At 36.3% G+C, this 19,394-nt stretch overlaps 1 protein-coding gene across 3 annotated transcripts in view; it reads right to left on the reverse strand.

Moving 5' to 3' along the window:
* The window catches only part of HERC2 (HECT and RLD domain containing E3 ubiquitin protein ligase 2), a 102,395-nt gene that overhangs the window by 1,103 nt on the left and 81,898 nt on the right, over window positions 1-19,394 (reverse strand). For all 3 annotated transcript variants that reach the window (XM_014248806.2, XM_014248798.2, XM_005516513.3), the window contains 17 exons: window positions 19,112-19,267; window positions 18,849-18,964; window positions 18,525-18,723; window positions 17,140-17,354; window positions 16,727-16,904; window positions 15,736-15,897; window positions 14,531-14,622; window positions 13,570-13,709; window positions 12,313-12,500; window positions 11,466-11,663; window positions 9,685-9,768; window positions 5,317-5,458; window positions 4,363-4,557; window positions 4,153-4,265; window positions 3,078-3,268; window positions 1,274-1,379; window positions 542-754 (listed from right to left, as the gene is read on the reverse strand). In XM_014248806.2, the coding sequence (XP_014104281.1) occupies window positions 542-754; window positions 1,274-1,379; window positions 3,078-3,268; window positions 4,153-4,265; window positions 4,363-4,557; window positions 5,317-5,458; window positions 9,685-9,768; window positions 11,466-11,663; window positions 12,313-12,500; window positions 13,570-13,709; window positions 14,531-14,622; window positions 15,736-15,897; window positions 16,727-16,904; window positions 17,140-17,354; window positions 18,525-18,723; window positions 18,849-18,964; window positions 19,112-19,267 (2,688 nt within the window). The remainder of the gene's footprint in view (window positions 1-541; window positions 755-1,273; window positions 1,380-3,077; window positions 3,269-4,152; window positions 4,266-4,362; window positions 4,558-5,316; window positions 5,459-9,684; window positions 9,769-11,465; window positions 11,664-12,312; window positions 12,501-13,569; window positions 13,710-14,530; window positions 14,623-15,735; window positions 15,898-16,726; window positions 16,905-17,139; window positions 17,355-18,524; window positions 18,724-18,848; window positions 18,965-19,111; window positions 19,268-19,394) is intronic.

The raw sequence follows: 19,394 nt of genomic DNA on the forward strand, positions 1-19,394 counted from the left end.
GCTTATTGTTTTTGATTCTGATGCTGAAGTTTCTTAAAAGAAAGAAGAGGCCAAGTCCATTTTCCCTTCACTAAACCAATAAATAAAAACACGTGTATGAGGTGCTTTGATTATGAATATGTGGTTGGGAGCAATCTAAAAAAGACTCTATTACTTCAGAAGGTATAAAAAAATTATTTGAAGATTATGTGGTTTTAATTTAGCAGAAATTATTAACTAAACTGAATGAAATGCTAAATAAATGCCAGCAAAACCAGTTTCCTGACAGTGGAAAACTATCAAAATTCACAGAAAGAAATGGCTGGGAAATTAAAGGAATATCCACTTGTCCAAGTCAAGAGAGAAGATTGGTTCTATACATTATATAACTGTCACAGGTATTATTATTCAGCTGTTGGGCTATTATTATTCAGTTGTTGGATCTACAATCTAAAGCTGCAGAACAGTTTAATGAAATCAGCCTTTTGTTATGTCATGCTGCTACTTCTCCACTACCAGCTTTTTGAGATGCCCCCAACTTTCCCCATCCCACACACCTTACCTGAATAACAAAGTCCCTCCCCCTAAAGTCTGCAATAGTCCTGGGCAGTCTTGTTCTGCCCCACACAAAACGCAGGAAGAGAGATCGCTCGGTGTTGGAGAAGGACTCCATCACTTCCCAGAACCACTGTATCAAGGAAGCAGTTGGTTCAATGCCTTTGTAAGTTGCTACAGATTTCAGGAGATGAAGTGGAATATCTGGGCTTCCACATACCTGAAAAATAAAATACAGTGATAGGCTACTCAAATCCAATCAAAGCAATTGCAGGTGATTTATCCCCTCCCTTCCTTTAAAAAATTTAATCAGCTTTTACACTGACAAACTGAGCACTCAGATCTTTGAAATGCCATGCATAGTCTCCTAGTACAGTAAAACTAAATATACATCTTCCCATCAGGGGACAGTAATGAACATTTTTGATACTCCTGAATGTAGGGCAAGTATCTCCAATTTACTTTCTAGATCACTGGCATGTGGTTTTTTTTTTTGGTCTTGCTTGTTTGATTCTTTCTGAAATAATTCATTACATCACTGCTCAGCTATGTCAAAATAATTTCACTAATACCAAGAGGGCAATTAAACATTTTCTGGTCTTTCCTTGAACTGATGTTTTCAACCACACAGCAGTCACTGTAAACAGCATTTAATGTGGGCTTTTTATTAGTAAAACAAATTAGTGGATAATCTCACTCCAGGCTAATCTGACAGAAGTAACAAAGCAGAAATCGATACCATAGTTTCCAGTTCATATCCTGTAAAGAGTGAAAGTAGAGGAACTGGAACAACACGGGCCATCCCCTCACGAACTGCCGCAACCTGCTCATCAAATTCATGAAGCCTGTAGAGAAACATTTTCAGAGTTTCTGTGAATGTCATTTATAGCAATTATTTATAGCAATTACTGTATTATCAAAGCATCTTTAAGCATTCTCCTTCTCTCATGTCCAGCTATGTACCAAAGAAAATGAACAAACATTTATTATAAAGTACTTGACTATCTACACTAATTCCTATTGCACAGCAAGCTCAATATGGAGGAGATAACTCCCAATGTTTTAGATATTTTATTTCCAATATTATTAATGTGCTATGCCTGGCAAAAACAAACCAATATCCCATTTAGAAACAATATGCTCTTGCAAAAAGAGTGTCTGTATCTTGACTCTAACTTCAAACATTCTCAGCACTAGACAGACATTATTGCATTAAAAAAAAAAAAAAAAAGAAAGGGTCTGAACTAAAATAGGATGTCTGAGCAGACAGTAGTTTTTTTTTATTTCAAGACAGGCACAGATAAGTAACATTCTGCTGCTTCTGATGCCACACATGATTTGTGTTTGGCTTATTTTTTTTTTCCCTGTCAAATAATTTCTGAGATGTTTTACAGAGCCCTCCAGAGCAGAGACACATCTCTTACAAGTTCTGTCCTCAGGCTAGTCATCACCAAAACACACAAATATGTGAGGACAAGTTTGGTCTTCTGCATCCACTTTTCCACATGGATTCTATTGAGGTGCTAGTTTTCCCTCTCAAGGGCTTCATATTGTTAAAACACTTGATACTTAACCTTTAAATGTTTCTCCACAACGCCTTTTAACTGTAAAATGCTTTAGAAATGCTCATGTCCTCTGAGGACAGCCAGAACTGGCAAGAGAGCAAAGACATTTCTTCAAAGGACTATCAGCTCCAAACAAGACCCCTCTCTTTACTGTTGGAAACAGGTCTAAGTATTGGTTCATAACCACTTACAGTGGGGGAAAGAATTAAAAACTAAGGCTGTAATTCACAATTGGCAATTGTATGTGAAAAACCAATTTCTTACCCAAATTATCTAAATTTACCTATTTCAGTAGGCACTAGGCCCACTGCTTCAGATACAAGATGCTTATGATTGTTTCTGAGATGCACTCATCTAGATTAGCTACCCAGCCACATAAGCAACCAAAGGCCAGTCTTCTCAAAGACTGAGCAGTTATTTCTCACTGATTTCTGTGCAGTGACCACACATGGGTGTGCATCAGTGTCCTAGTCAACGAATGAACATTTTGGTTTGTACATTCCAAGCTGGAGTAAGAACTCAGCTGATACTTCCCTTAACTGCAGTCGATGATATGAAAAGATATGAGTGCAGCAGTACTAGATCAAAGCTCTCTTCACAAAGAGCTTACTGATCAAGCCTACTACTTTAGCCCATAGGAAGAATTAGATGCATGGGTCATTTCTCCACCTGTAAAATTGGCTGCCAAAACTGCTTAGTCAGGACAAATCTAGAGGCACACCTGCTCGTTTATTTTGCAACCTAAAAATTAAGTTTAAGAATTTTCTCCTTGGATACAGTAAGTGAAATCAGAATATCAACACTGTAATCACATGAAAATATTAAAATACTTGTATATAACAGGCTAAACAGGATAACTCATGTATATATATAACTTGTATAAGCAGGCTAATCAGCATGTTGTTTAAAAGCTGGTATGTATTTTTAAAAATTAAATACACATTCATATCAGTAATTTTAATGATTTATTCAACAAACCTGTAGTTTATTGCCAGCCTCACATATTCTGCTCTGTTATCCAGTGTAATATGGGTGTACTTGGAACTCAGCTGAATATCTTGACCACTTGCATTAGGCACAGTGAATGGGAGGCTCATCGCTTCAAATTCTTCTGAAGTAGCTTCATTGTCTCGAATGTACATAAGCCCAGGAATAAAATCTTTATCAACCTTTGAAAGTAAGAAACCTGAATTAAAGTCAGTTTACAAGCACTATACAACAGTATCTCTTGCATACCAAAAGCAGTGCATCATGTGTCACCCACCAAAGCTTTGACCAATGTCTGACCAAAATTCCTCTAACTTGAATTCAAAGCCATAAAATGGCTTAGTACTTTACAAAAAATTTCATTACATTGGATGTGGGAGAGTGCACATATTCTAGATTTGAATGTTTTTGGAGGGCCTTTGCCAAGAAACCATATAAGAAAATGGATTTAAAGCTTAAAAGCATAATCATCCTTACCAGCACTGGGTTTGGTACAAAAGGAATCCCCTCACTGGCAAGTAAATGACTCAAAGCTTTTATAGGAAGTACATTTCTACATGACAGTATTTGAGAAGGAAATTTTCTTCATAATGAAGACCAAAGTCTTAGTCCACATTTACTGAGCTTGGTAAACAGAATTTGAAAGCTTGTGAAATTCAGTATGTGAGCACAAACTAGTAACAATTTGAACTTTCTTTCTTTTGCTTCAAAACAGTGCAGGCACGTGCCCTCAAATCAGTTACCACATCTTGGTACAACAGACAGTAGCAGCTACAGAAAGCTTTACTGGGAAGTAGGAACTGAGCCACAAAGATTGCCTAGTCAAACCCACGAGAAGATTTGAGAATGCTCTAGAATTCATATAGATTATTTAACTACTCTTGAACAACTTAAATTTACAGTTTTAACAGTCAGTATAAATCACCCTTGTATTGTGGCTCAAAATTTAAAAGGCCAGTCAAAATACAAGCACATAAAAACCAGGGAGACCAATCACTTGAGAAGTTTATGCTAGAGTCTGCTTGTTTTCTGTAAGCTATATCCTACCCAGGAACTTCCTTCTCACCTCACTGAGATCAGCAATTGTGAGGTTCATCCCTGCAAGCTGTTTCCACACTGGCTCAGCCAGGTTGAGGCTCAGAGGGCTGCCAGTCCGGATAGCAATGCCCAGAAGTACACCTGTAAGTTTAAACATTGTTTATTGGTTTTGTTAGATTCAAGATAGTCTGACTACACATAAAGAACACAGGATGCCACAAAGTTGCTAAGAAATTACCAAGAAAGCGAAACATGTTCATATGCAGGAGTGACTTGGCAGCAGGATTTAATAGGAAACAATCTCTGTTTGCTCCAGATTCATCTCTTCCATTTGGTGTCACAATTAACAGAGGGGTCAGCCCATTCTGAAGTTCCTCACACATTTCTGCTATTGATTCACTATAACCTCCACCACAGTCATCCACAGATTCACCTTGGAGAAGAAAAAAGGCTCAAAATTAAATATTCTTTCAAAAATAACTGAAGTATTGAAACAAATTGTATTTCCTCTCTGGGGATAATTGAGTAAACAAAAGTTTACTAAAAGCTGCAGTTTTGTAACCCTTCATATGAAAACCCTAGAAGTCTGACTCTGTATTTAGATGTTTCGAGTTCATTGTAAAACATATTCTTTAGATTATATGACACATCACAATGCCAAAAATACTATTTTAACAGAGTGCAAAAAATATTTTGTCCCGTATGCGAATCACAATAAAATACAACAGAAATAGAAAAGTAATAATGTTGCTTTTTCGTGAGTGGTATTTTAAAGTAGGTATGTTTAATTTAGCCTATATACAATAGATAGAATGGCTCTTCAATCTTAAAATATTTATCATTAAAAAGCTCAGTCACAGGTGAATTGTAAAAACAACCCTACCAGTAAAACTAGCTAGCCAGGATTATCTGCCAATTCAGACTGCTGAAAAATTAGGTTTAGGTTTTGAAGAACATTTGCTGTAAGCAGAAGAGCTGTACCAGAACCTGAAGAGAATTACAGACACACATTAATCTTGAGGGGTTTTATAAAATCACTTTGAAAGGTTTTCTACTTTCCAACATTTTGAGCATCTTCCTCTGCCCACACACTTTCTTCCTTCCTTCAGGTTCTCCAAAAAGAGTAAATCCCAAGAAAACTGTAAATTTAAGTGCAAAGTAGGAAGGCATAGAGTGTTGAGAATTTTCTTACCAACAAACTTGACTTTCCAAACACGATGAGGAAGCAGAAGGCTATCAGGGCTAAAGGAACTCATTTTAGCACACATCTGTCCAAACACTGACTTTGTACCATCAGGTCCAGCCAGTCCTCCTTTACTCCTGGAACGTTTTACCTATTGAATAAGCGCATTATAAAAGTCACTGAAGAACATATTTCAACTGGCATCACTATGCAGATAAATAAGGAATCTTCAGTTCCCCCAACCACCAAAACCTTATCTTTAATTTCATCTGTCAGTAATCAGCACTATATCTGTTCATCTTTAAAGGAAAGTGGAAAGACAGAGGGACAGAAAAGATGAAGTCTGATGATAAAGACTTCTTCTCCTACTTCTAAAGAAGCAGCTGATTACTTGGCTACTTCCGTTTTTCTGATTTCAGTCCATTTTGTTAATTCATTCTATCTCTCCTCACAGGTTCAACTGACAAATCTGGCTAAGTTTTTCAGATTAGAGACTGTGCCAGAAAACTCAATATGTGTTACTCTTACATTCATTAATAGTAATGACTAAACATGCATCTGTGATACTTAAAAGGAGCCTCTAAAAACAAGTAAATACTATCAAAATACATATGTATATATAGATACATAGGTAATGTATTCTTAGGCACCTACAGAAAAAGTGTGTTTTAATATCTGATGAAGATCCCTAAGACTGGCATACAAGTAAATTTCCATGGGATTTTGCTGCAAGAGATGCACACAAAGAGGGTAAGAATACAAAAAAGTATTTCACCAGCACAGAAAGGAAAGAAATGGAAAGTGAACAGAGAGCTGAAGAAACACAAGGCAATTTTTTCCCTGCCTGGTGTTCTGCAATTTATCTTCTCAACCTGTCCTGACTGCAAATGGACTCCTGCACATAGATCACCAATATTCACAAGGCTGTTCATTCAGAAATAGCCAAAACTTATCCCACTATGTTTAGTCACACTACAGGCTGCAATGCATTTCAAAATCCAGCTGTTCTCATGCTGAGTATTTCTGATGGCTCTGGATAAAAGAACCACCAGATTTCTCTCAGGTTTTAGTGAAAAGCTGAGATACCCAGATCCTCCTCATGTGCAAGATGTTCTCTATCAACACAAGCTGGTTTTAATTCAGCAGATTTCTGAGAAATTTGTATGCCCAAGAAGTTTTAAATTGAGAAACTCTGTATTAGTCTTAAGTAGCTTGAAAAATACTGGCCATCCTATGAGGCTCTTTTCAACCCAGAAGACTTCTCTCCCAGAAGCTGGGAAAAACCTAGTCCATAAAGCTATGCACTCAGACACTAACAAAAAAGGGTTTACAAAAAGATGACAGCTTCTAAGTTGGAATCAGCTATGAAATATATACAGTTATGACAGATCTATGAAGAAAATAAACACAATTCAAAGATATGTCACAAAATCACCAGAAGAGGTAGGTAAGTATCACTGTAATAATTCTAAAAGCACACAGTTCTTACTTGTAGCCTGAGTTTCAGTTTTCTATGGTCAAACTTAAATGCTATAGAATAAATAAGAGTAGAAAAGGATGAAGAGAAAAGATTATTCTACATAAGCAGACAAAAAACCTTAGTCTAATTAGTGTAGGAAAATTAGAGCAGTCAGGAAATGAGTGTTCTTTAAGAGTACATTTGATAAGGGAGAAGACAATAACCAGGAAGGAGGGATGTTAATTAATTTGAAATAACACTCAAAAAGAACAAATCATTAATTCATTCATATGCTGTGCCTACTTTAAGATCAGATCATTTTTACTCATCATGTTAGTGAGATTCCTATAACCTACATTTCATAAGGAGTCCTTGTGAGGTGGAAGAAACTAGTCTTAAAGTGGTACTTCATATATCCATACATATCACCTTCCTCCCTTGAGAGTAAAGAACATTAAACCAGGAGATTCTTTGCCATATTACATTCATGAAAGTAGACATTCTCCTTCATAACTGAAATTCACTTCCTTTTGAAAAGGAAGAAATTCTTTTCAACTGCTGTGCAAAGATGTGTTTTAACAACATTATGAAAGTATCTGCTTATAGGTCAAAACATACTGTCAATTTGACACTGCATGAACAACATCACAACTTAAACACTAGGAAAATCTCATCTGCAAGTAAGAGGGTCAGCAAGTAAAACTGAGCACTGGAACCCTGGCTAGCCATTCAACCGTTAGTTCACTTTTGGCTTAGTTTTTGACTGTTTATTTTACACCTTTCCAGAACAGGGCCCAGGTGTTGGTCTGGAACATTTTACTTAATGACTATTCCCAAAAAGTAGTATGGATAAACCTGCATGAAATTTAGTTTCTTCTGCCCTATGCAGTCCTCCAACAGCATCCCATACTGTTTCTGTGCATCCGAGTTTGCCTCCATGCTACAGCTCAAAGCATAAAGTATCTACACTCCATTTTATGCCATAGAAACACTAGGCTGGCACTTAGTTGAGTTACAGTACAGCCATCACATTGTTTTTCACATATTCTGAGCAGAAAAACTACGGAAAACTACCACGTCCCACCATTACAAGAAAAGACCCAGAGCCAAGAAGAATGGAAGGTGAATGTGATCTGGTCCCTGTAACACTGGACCCCAGGATAAGGGAGCGTTGCTTTGCTTGGGTTTAATCTGATGTTCAGTCCTGGTACTTCCAGGGAAACCACTAAACAAACAGCAAGGCTCACTGAGGAATTATTGCAGAAGACAAGTCAATATTTGGAAAACAAGTTTCAATTAAAAACTCATCTGGATTTTTTACACCAAGGAAGATGAAGTGAAATGACTGCACCATATAATCTATAAAGTGCAAGAGTCTTCTGAAAGCCAAGGGGTCTTAAAGTCCAGCTGCACTTTCACTTACAACTGCAAGTAAGAGGAAAAATTTTGACACTGACATTTAGCTTTCTTGAGACTACATAAAGCAGCCTTGAATCTTCAATTAAATATTATAAAGGATCAAACAGTTTCAGAATCCATATTGTCATTCTGAGCAAAAGCTAACTCAAGAAATTGTAAGCCAGATTTGGTACTGCCTAATCAGGCCACTTTATGAACATGACCTTTTTTAGTCTTCACTTGGCTAAATTAACAAAGTTAGTTACAGCAATATTTTATTTCCTCCAGAAGCTATGAAGAAGGGAAGCTGCCAATTCTTTTCTAGGGTTCAAGACAGATTTAAATAACAATCTGAAATACAAGAGAAAGCCTATCTCAACTAATGAAGGAGGACACTAGGAAACTATCCCAAAACCTACTCATCACTAGTTTTCTGCTTAAAATGCTAGCATAATGTATTGGACTTTCTGAATTCAACACACACTTTAAAAAGGAAGTAAAAAATCTCTGGTACTCTCTTCAGCTTCCTAAATAATACAGTTGGAGTCAATAAGTAAAAACTTAGTGATTCTAAGATTCTAATAAACTAGAATCATAGAATTCTATGATTCTATGTCATAGAATTCTATTATAATTCTAAGACAGTCACAGAACACTAGCACAAGAAATTTTAAATGTCCACAGAAAACTGCAAAGAAGTAGAAACAGGGTCCAGCCAAAACAGAATGTGTTTCTGTTCCCTAACAGAAAATACCAAGTCTAAATTTTCACAATTTCTCTACTCTAACCTCACAAATGCTACAGTTAAGTAAAAAAAAAAAAAAACCAAAAAAAAGAACCCACCACAACAGGAAAGAAAAGCATGAGGACTCTATGATCAGGCTGCAGTCCATTTAAATGAAAACAATGTTTTACTATTCTGTGTTACAAAAGTATCAATGGAAAAAAGGCATATCTGGCCTAGGGCACAACATTACATTTCCTAACATGAATGATAAAGAAAAAAGCCTTTTTATACCAAAGACTTCTGCAATCAATATGACTACATGTGATGACCAGCAAAGGATAAGAGTTTATCATCCTGAATTTTAATTAGATCCAGGAGCTTCCTTTCCTTTTTTTCTTTTTTTTTTTTCTTAGCCTTCATTCAGCTGAGCATTTGGAAAGGTAAGAAAAGCATCAGAATCACTACTCTCTTAAACTATCTAATGTAGTGAGTTCTGAAATGGCAGTCCTTTATCAAGCAGGACATACTTTGCTCCTTAAGAGTCTTAATCATTCGCTTAACATTTCAACAAGTGTAACCCTCTCCCCTAACAACTGCAGTATGGACAAAAACATACTGAAAAAAATATAAGCAGCCCTAAAACTGCAGTCACTTCTTTATTGTTTGATTTTCTGACAAAAATTAAACTCTTTAGCATTCAGATACCAAACAGCTGAAACAAAGAAAGGGTTTTGACCATCTCAGAACTGTGAGCTACATACAGAGAGGGAATCAGCACTTCAGCTGAAGATACCTGTATCCTGTTGAGCTCCACAACTGGCCCATGCTGACGATCTCTCACCATAGTAGCTTGCACAACTTTTCTGAAAGCTGCCTCCTAAAGAAAGAAAAAAACAAAACCAGATAATGGCAAAAGTGAAATCAAGCTAGAACCCTGCACATATTTTGCAGATAAACACATAGTTGAAGCCAGGAAATTAAAAAGCACCCCAATATGAAAGTGCAAGATGCAAGTCAATGTTATTTGTGCTAATATGTTTCATGTCTGAAACAGTGGGGATACTAAAAAAGTAAAGAAAGTCCGATCTGTGTCACTTAAAATCATGGCTTGAAAGGTTGCACTGCACCCAGATACAATTATTAAGCAACCAATGTATTGCTGAGTACAAGTATAAATTAGTTCATACCAGAGAAATGCAAGTATACAGAGAATGATTAACATCAGAAAATAACAACCAAAAAAGCCGAAGATGAGATCATCTTGCTATGGAAAGCAAGAAATAAACAACAAATAAGCAACAAATTTTTTAAAAAGCTAATTTAAGTATCTGAGGTTCCCTCATTAAATATTTGGATATAATTTTACAGTCAATTTCAAGCAAGATTAAGAAGATTTTAAAGTCTTTATAATCTCTGAAGGTAAGCTTGACTTAAATGGCAAGACATGCATATGGCATCACAACCTCTGCTGCCTCATGAATGCTTCTGATGTATTCATGAATGATATACCATTTTATCTTATGCCTGAAGCCCTTCTGTAACTATTCTGCAGACTCAAGTAAATTAGGTTGAATGTGCCTCCTGCACACATTCTTACATGTAACATTATGTATGTAAGACTCAGAATTAACAGCATTAAAAAATAAAAATCTCATGAACGGAACAGCAAGGATTTCCTTTCTAGTTTAGGTTTTGATGACTTCCCTTGGTCTGTGAAGTTATGTACACAGCTTGGTTGTTCTACTACACAATTTTACTGGAGTCTAGAGAAAGAGACCCTGAGACAACGGACCCTAAGAAGTCTAGTTACAGGCCATGTGTCTTATTTAAGGACACAGAACAGCACTGCAGGGGAAACTTAACCAATTCTCTTTTCAAAGGTATCTCCCAGCAGATTCTGCCTGTTTGTATAATGTTTTCTTTTTCAGTCAGGCAAATTACTGCGACAGTGAGAAAATTCAGACCTAAAACTGATGATTATACTGAAGGTAAATCAAGTTTTTATGGCTTATCATACCTGAAGTTTTGAATAAGTGTTGAGGCTTTGAAGCATTACAGCTATCTACATTTTCTGGTGACTGACTTCACTTAACTAGAAAAAAACACTTTGCCTAGCACTTGAGATTGAACTCCTAGGTAATTCTATTTTCACTTTTAGCTCAGTCTAAAACAAGTTTGTACCTGCACAGAGCTTTGCATTAACCAGTATATCACCTGACCTTGATAACTGAAATACAAACAGGTATGAATTGGTCATTGTCTGCTATCTTACATTTTTTCCAGAATATCATCCATTTAACACTCTAGAAGAATTCAGCTATACTACAAAATGAAGATTTACAACATACAGTTATTTTCAAGATCAACATACAAAAGCACTATGATGAAGAACTGAGAAAAACATTGTAGAAAGAACACAAAGAAAGAAGTTTGCATCATCAGGTTGCAAATATCTGATACACAATTTACAGAACAAATTAAGATATACAGCTCCTTTTTCTTCAGAAACAACTTAAACAGTACTTCTCTGTTATGGTTACAAATCTCTCCCTTAGAAACATTTTGATAAAATACCTTTCCCTGTGATATCAGTATTCCCCGTAATGTGTCAAACCCAACTGAGGGTCCTTGGCCAGTTTCATCAAGTCTTCCTTCAAGATCGAACATTGGAATGCAAGGACAGAAGAGTTCTGAAATGTGATGCAGGAGCAGAAGCCTATTTCTTAATGAAATGATGGGAATTTCCTGCAGATGATTGTACTCCATAGGAACCTATGATAAGGCAATGATATCCAAATGTAAATTGGAATTATTATACACTTTATTGTATTCAAGAGAACAATCTTTTAAATTTGTAGGTAAACTTGTATTAGAAATTCAGATATTTGCTTATTCACACTGTCAGTACTTCACATAGAGTTCATTTGTTTATGAAAGATACTAACAGTATCCATCTAAACTCAACCATTATATGATAGCTAGAACACAAGTGCTGGTCCATATTTTACAATTTATCCATAAACAAATACATTTTACATCCTGTCATCACTACTTTCAGGCATAGCTGAAATACAGAATATTCAAAAAACAAGTCTTCTCAATATAAACCAACAAAGAACTCCCTTGGAAGGCATAACATTTTCATAGCTGCAAGGCAGAATTAAATTCCTGCCAATTTTCAAAAAGAGTTACTGTTCCACATTTGGATTAAAAACTGAATGAAGAGGCTTTTTCAGCTTAGAAAAATGGAATCCTTTGGAAATAGAGAAGTAAAACAAAGTAACTGGCTCAAACTTGAAGTCAAACCAAAGCACACTGAGCTTATGCAGGGATTTGGAAAGGAAATACATTTACTGAAAGGTCAGCAATAAGCACACTAAGTAATGTTTCAAATCTCAATTCAATAAGCCAAAATCATTACCTGTGTAGGCAGCTTGCCAGCATTAGCAGGTTTACTGGTTGACCAAGCTAAAGTATGTGCTGAGCCACAGGCTACTCTGTTGATCTTTTTACCCTGAAGTGCTGCAACCAGACGTGGTCTTTGGATAGCATTAGTTGTTCCATCTCCAAGCTGCCCTTCATCATTATCTCCCCAAGTATACACTTCCCCTAAACCAATAAAAAAAAATTATTATCCTGAGGCTAATATTTTTAATACAACCTTTTAATAAAATTATCAATTATTTAACCAGATAAGGCCTTGGGCTGTAAACAAGATTCCTGTGACTGATGGCCATTCTGAAACTCACTATCTAGTGCAAATAAATCTTGATTGACACAGTCAGGTTCACAGCCTCTGTAGAGCAGCTAGCATAAGATGCATTTCTTTCCTCATAGCTTGCATAACTGAAAGGTTCTGCTCCAGAACAGGAGATGGTAGAGCACCATACTCTGTAACAGAACATCAGGAACAGCCTGTATTTGACAGTTTCATAGGAAAAGCAAAGCCAATATGAAAAAAAAAAATTAAAAGGCTTAATATTTTGTATAAGACAAAAATCCTATAATAAGCTGTATTACTAGACAAGATATTAAAATGTGTGCTTGCTGTTCCATGATAATTGGGAAATACTTCTAGAGTAACAACCTCATTCCTGAGCATTCATTTTCTGCAGCTATATTCATTACTCACTTTCATTTTCAGCATCTATATTTCCATAGCACCTATAAAACACTCAGTTATTGTGCAGACTTGTTAATTGTGGGAGTGAATCTGCTACAAAGAACATTCACTATCTCATCTGGCTATATAAGAAGCAATATTGTTTGTGCAGTGCAAGTTAGCAAGTTAGCAAGTTAAACACTTGAACAAACTCACAAGACCCTTCAAAAAAAAAATTAAAAAATAAAAAAAAAATAAAAAAAGCCAATTCCATTCAATGCTAGTGCTTGGCCATTCTGTAATCACCTTTAGAGCTCTGTATTTCTCTTTAATCATCAGTGCTTATGCAACTTGAATTTGTTAATTTTCACTAATTTAGTTTTATGTGATCATTTAAATCAATGTTATGCTTGCTGCTCAAGAAATATGCAACATCTGCAAATACAAAATATGTCCATGCACACAGAGAACCAGCATTTTTAGCAAGGACAACCTACCAACAGTCGACTAAAAGATAAAGTTTCAATTTTTTCAAATACAGTCCTAAAAACTAAATAAAATATTTGATTTTTATACCATCTTCAGTGCAGCAAACACAGTGCAAAGACCCCGTAGCAATGGCAATAACTTTCTTCCCTTGCAGTCCCTGCACTTGTCGTGGTCTTCTAACATGGTCATCAGATCCATGGCCTAAGCGATGATAATCTCCCTTGCCCCTGCACAGAGAAGTAAACATTTAAAAACTGTGTTAACTGAGGAAAAAAATGTAATGACAGGCTCACATTCGACCTGTAGATGTACTTATAAAATCCAATACCAAAATATGCTCCAAACATTCAACATGAAACATTGCTACAGATCCTTACACCTCCAATACAATATTCCTCCTTAATCTAGGTAGATCCTTCTATCACTTTTCCAGAGGGTGGTCTTTATTTTTAACTCTTAAAGGAGTCAAGTATGAGAAGCATTCACCTGCAAAAAGAGTGTATTTACTGATCTCAGAGACTGGAACTTCATACAGTTTAAGGATACCTAAATGTCATACAAACAAGGTAGCTGAGGGAAGTTGGGAAGATATTTTGCTAGGTCTTTTTAAACATTTCTAGCAGTTTAAACTACAAAATTTGGAACAGTGTAAAAAAGACTTAAACAAGAATTTTTAAAATCAAATTCTCAGACTACAGCCACAAGCTAGACACAATTTTGGTAATACATGAGAAGTATCGCCTTCTGCCCTGCATGACACTTCATGCTTATAATTCTACTGACCTCCTTGGAAGTTCTGCATCTCCCAGTGGCCAGTGTCTGGAATGATAACCCTGTGCTTAGGTTTCCAAGACAAAATACTTGGATTTTTCATTCATGGCACTAGAAAATGTTCACTAAAGTGGGAGATTTTATTACTAATAAAGACTCAGGAACTCAAAAAGTTTTTGAAAGAGAAGATCAAGACAGTGAAGGAAGTGTAAACTGATATCTGTTACAGACAAGATGACATCTAACACTGTCTAAATAACAAATACAGAATACTTACCATGTATACACAGCTCCAGACTTGGTTAGGGCCACAGAAAATTGTGATCCACATTCTACTTTAACCACTCCAAGACCTGTGAGGGAATCAATCTAGAAAAATAATATCAAATGAAAATTAAAAGAGTTAATTAAGGAGACTGTAGACTGAACTGTCTTAAGTAAAATACAACATGCTACTGTATGTCTATTTGTATATTTATAAATCAAAATATTTATGTAGATGAGTTAGAAGAATTCCACTCCTTTCATCTTTCTACCATTTATTGCTTAAGCACTAAAAAGAAGCTCAAATTTCACAAACTGTTGAAGATCACCTCTACTATGTTTTGCCCATAGTTACTCTGCAATTGCCCAGAGTAGAAACAATTAAGGCTTTGTCTACTAACACTCATAATCATCCTTAGCTTGTATGACATGGATGTGATTCTGCTAACATAACAGAAATATTTCTATCTCCAGCAGACCCTTCCTATTTATTCTGTGTAGGACCTTATGCTGCTTTACCATCAGTCCTACCAGACTAACTGATGAAACATAAACAAGCTATTTTTACATTATGTTACATCATGCTGGAAACATTTGGAAACAGAATGGGGATACCTGTATCCAGGTAATTAAGTGTGATTCTGGATTCAGTATCTAAAATCCACTGTGCATAGGTATACACAGTGACAGACATTTCTCAAACAGAAGCAACATTCACCTTCACAACAAATGCTGGAAATCAAATTTAATGGCTACGTGGATTTCATCCGTAACATGTGAAAAAATTCCAAGTGAACCATGCATTCACAGAAAGGGTTTAATATAAAGTAAGATTACTTTTCAATGAGTTGATACCCCTTTCTGGACTATCATGATTATTGCCAATGACATGTCATTGACTACTATGTGTGAATTTATTAATACGAGGAAATATGAGGATTTCTTGGCAAAACCTAATGTTTTGACAGGAACCAAAAATGAAAATGAAAAATATTATTTAAACCAGCAATGCTTTCCAAAGAAAAGCCTTCAAATGCAACTTTAACAGTCAGCACAAAGCTTAAAGTCTTGTTATTGTAGCCTACAAAGTTCATCTTAACCAGAAGAATCCTGATGTTCCAGAATGGATGAAAGTTCGCACACATTGACAAATCTGTCTTCAGTGTTCTCCAACAACCCCATAGTTTCTAAAGAGATGAAAAAATTACACAGAAATACCTTCATTGGTACTTTACAGCCATCACTGCCTCCTCTCCCAAGTTTTCCATAATCTCCATCACCCCAGGACCAGACTGTATCATCATCAGTGAGGCACAGTGTCTGTGCATCTCCACTGCCACAGGCTATATCAATCACACGGTACCCCTGGAGAGCTTCCACCTGGAATGAAATCACCCATTTTTATTCACCATAAAACTCAGCTATTTACTTTCACAAAAGATGACAAACTCATCTAGAAGAGGTGATAACTGGATCTACAAGTCTGAAACAGCACAGGAACTAGGAAACAAAGGCAACTCTAAGAGCTTTGCTCTTTTAAAACTGCAAAATGAAAACCAACTATGTATTTTACATACAGGATTTATTTTTTTTAAGTGGTGAACTAGTTGAATTTTTTTAACCTCAATATCAGGGAAAACAATACAAAACATCTAAGGTTATCAAAGACTATATTCTATTAAAATAATTTCAGGCATTCTGGGCATGTACTGAATACAGTAGGGGAATAAAAAAGTCTTACTTTCAAATAGTCTTTTACTAGTTCACAATTTTTGAGCACTTGCATCATAATCTGAATTTAGTCGATATCCTTTGAAATGATGCCACCTAGTGATGAAGTATGGGATTTGGAATCACAAAGTAAAAGGTTGGTGATCCACATAGATCACATCCTTCCTATCCGTGCCACTACTTGAAATAGATTCCACGTGGCACAATCTATCATTCAAAGCAGCACAAAACTTCACTCGTTTCTTTAAATTTCCTTTAAATCTCTAAAATAAGTTCTTTGTAAGCTGCTTGGTGACTGCTAGCAAAGTTTTACAGCTCCTCTTTCATTTTATCCTTTCAACCACGGCAGCGTGTTCATTTATCACAAATGCGTGCCACTGTTTTGCCCTTTCACTCTTTGTACGCAGAAATGCAAGAAGTTATAAATCAGAAGGTAATAACTGGACTAGAAGTGTTTAGTGCTCCAAAGGCTTCTTACCAGTTTAGGTTTTAGTTGGTCCTCACTATCTCCATGGCCCAGGCGTCCATATCGTCCCTTTCCCCATGTGAAAAGGTCTCCTGCAGCTGTAATACAAGCGCTGTGTGCTCCCCCAGCAGCAATGTCAACCACTTCTATGCCTCTCAGAGACTCAATCACACGAGGGCGATCACAAGGGCTGGAAAGAAAACATCTGTCTGGACAAAACTTCTGGCACAGTCCATTCACATTCACCAGTGTATGGAGAATAATGAGAATGAGGACACCTAAAATCGCTGAGTATTTGCTTTGCTCTGGTTTAATATCCTAAGGATTTCTTTTTGACTAGAAAAATTTATAAATATACAGCAATGTGGTAAGTATCCATCAATAAGGTTTTTTTTAAATAACTAACATTTTCAAGTGTTACTTGCCTTCGGTTTCCATGACCAAGTTTGCCATCTTCTGCTTCACCCCAAGAATAAACTTCTCCCTCAAAAGACAATGCCAAACAGTGCTTTCCTCCTGAGTTCACTGCAACTTTCTTTATGAACACGTGTTGAATGGATTCCAGTAAAGTTGGAGTAGAAACTGATTCTGTTCCTCCAATTCCAAGCCTACCACCTGCTCCATATCCAGTGGCATACAGCTTTAAATAAAAGAATAAAATTTAGTATTGTTTGCCTTACACAGAACATTCCCTAGAAATGCATTCTAGAGAAGAATTCTTAATGTATATGTGTCAGAATGCAGTTCAACAAAGTCTAAAAACCCAGTTTCTTACAGGCTTCTTATTTTCTCTATTTTGGAAAATAAATATTTTGAAATATTTCACAGAAATCTTTGGGAAAATGTGGCTACATTCAAGTCAATAAGAACTCTCACTGACTTCATGGATTTAATGTGAAAAACTAAAGCTTATTTTGTAAAACTATCAAGAGACCATAACTTTGTTTGATAGCATTACAAAACCATCTACCACATATAGCTCTCCTTCCAAGCAGCACTATTCTAGTTTTCTTTCTTCTGTAGAATATGCACACTTAAACACAGTCGCTTCTTTCCCTTCTGTCCCATAAATACAGTTTTAATTACTGCTTTTCACTCTTTTTGTCTCTTTGAAAGTAAGAGCCACTCTTTACTTTTGAAAGTAAATGCCACTAATCTGCCCTTTACCCTTCTGTGAATTATTAACAAGGATGATACTGATCCAAAGGAATCATTACAGTACCTCACTAGATGAATGTAACTATTACACAAAGCTCTAGCTAAAATTCTTCATCATGTACTTAACAGCTGCCATCTGTATAAAAATTAAAACTTTCCAAACTCATAAACTGATTTTTTTTTTCTCCTATACCTTACACTAAACTTCTGCACCAAGATTCCTTTTCGTTCAGGATTTGTATTGCAGGAAATTAGATCCTGCAATATCTAACTTGCATTTAGCCAACTGTGAACGATCTCACATTACCCCTCTCCCCTGTCAGAGAGAAATAATCACCCCTGCTTTAGGGAACTCTGTGAGCATGCTGCTTGTGCCCAACTTTGACAGAAATCTGATCACATTTTTGAGCTGAGATCTCAAATACATTTCTTCTTTCTGCCATTTAATGCAATAGTAACTGCAGTCCTAGAAAATACTGGTGGAGTTGGTACAGATCAGATTTTAAAAAAAACAAAACAAAAACAAAGTTACTAATACCAATAATAATGAACTTGTGCTATGCACACTATTTTTCATTTAGCCAAACCCATTCTGACAGAGGGTGAAATATTTCAAGAGAGTCAAACAAGCAATCATTTGTTGTATCCTTACTTTCCCATCAGCAGTCACTGCAAACAGAGTCTGTTCGCCACCAATTAACTGCACCGGTCTAAGGGTGGCAAGAGCTTCACACGGAGTTGGGACTTTGACCTTTGCTCCTTCAATTCCACCAAGCTGTCCTCTGTGATTATGACCCCAACCATAAATAGTTCCACTGCCTCCAGCTGAAAGTGTCCAATCATCAGGTCGTCTGCAGGAAATGCAAAACAAACAAAATCTTAAAACCGCTTTTTAAAAGTCACAAAAAATGCAGTTTATTATTGTACAGCATAAAAGCATCACAAGACCAAACCAGTAACAGTTGAAAGAAATTACCTATTCATCCACTGGACAAGCTGCTCATCCTGTTCTCTCTTAAAGACATCATGGCACTCATGAAGAACATCCATATTTTCATTATCTGCCATTAATTCTCGGATTTTCTTTGCCACCTGTGAAATATTTTGCATTAAACAACATTATTCAAATTATTGATTACTCCTATCACAGTTGGCATAAAATAATTCAAACTCGGTGTATCTTTTTACATGAGACACTTTCACATGTTCCAGTAACTATTTGAAGTATTCCTGCAGTACCTCATCAAGGAAAAGGCGAGGTAAGGGTGTCCTTTTATCAAGAGCCACAGCAACCCTGGATGCCATGCAGTATCTCCTGAACCAGGCCCATTTGTGTGTCTCTGCACAGCAAGGGAGAGTGTCCAACTCCAGATCACAAGCAAGAGCCACAAGCACCTTCAGACAATCAAAAAAACATTTCAGAGAGGTATCAAAAATATGCAACAAACCAGTATGCATTTGATAGAGACAAACAGCAAATAGGCCAGTAGGGCCTGAACAGTCTCAAGAGCCATCTTCACTA

Source organism: Pseudopodoces humilis, chromosome 2, assembly GCF_049639895.1.
Source record: "Pseudopodoces humilis isolate 2021_Gansu_Grassland_sample_001 chromosome 2, ASM4963989v1, whole genome shotgun sequence".
Taxonomy (NCBI): domain Eukaryota; kingdom Metazoa; phylum Chordata; class Aves; order Passeriformes; family Paridae; genus Pseudopodoces; species Pseudopodoces humilis.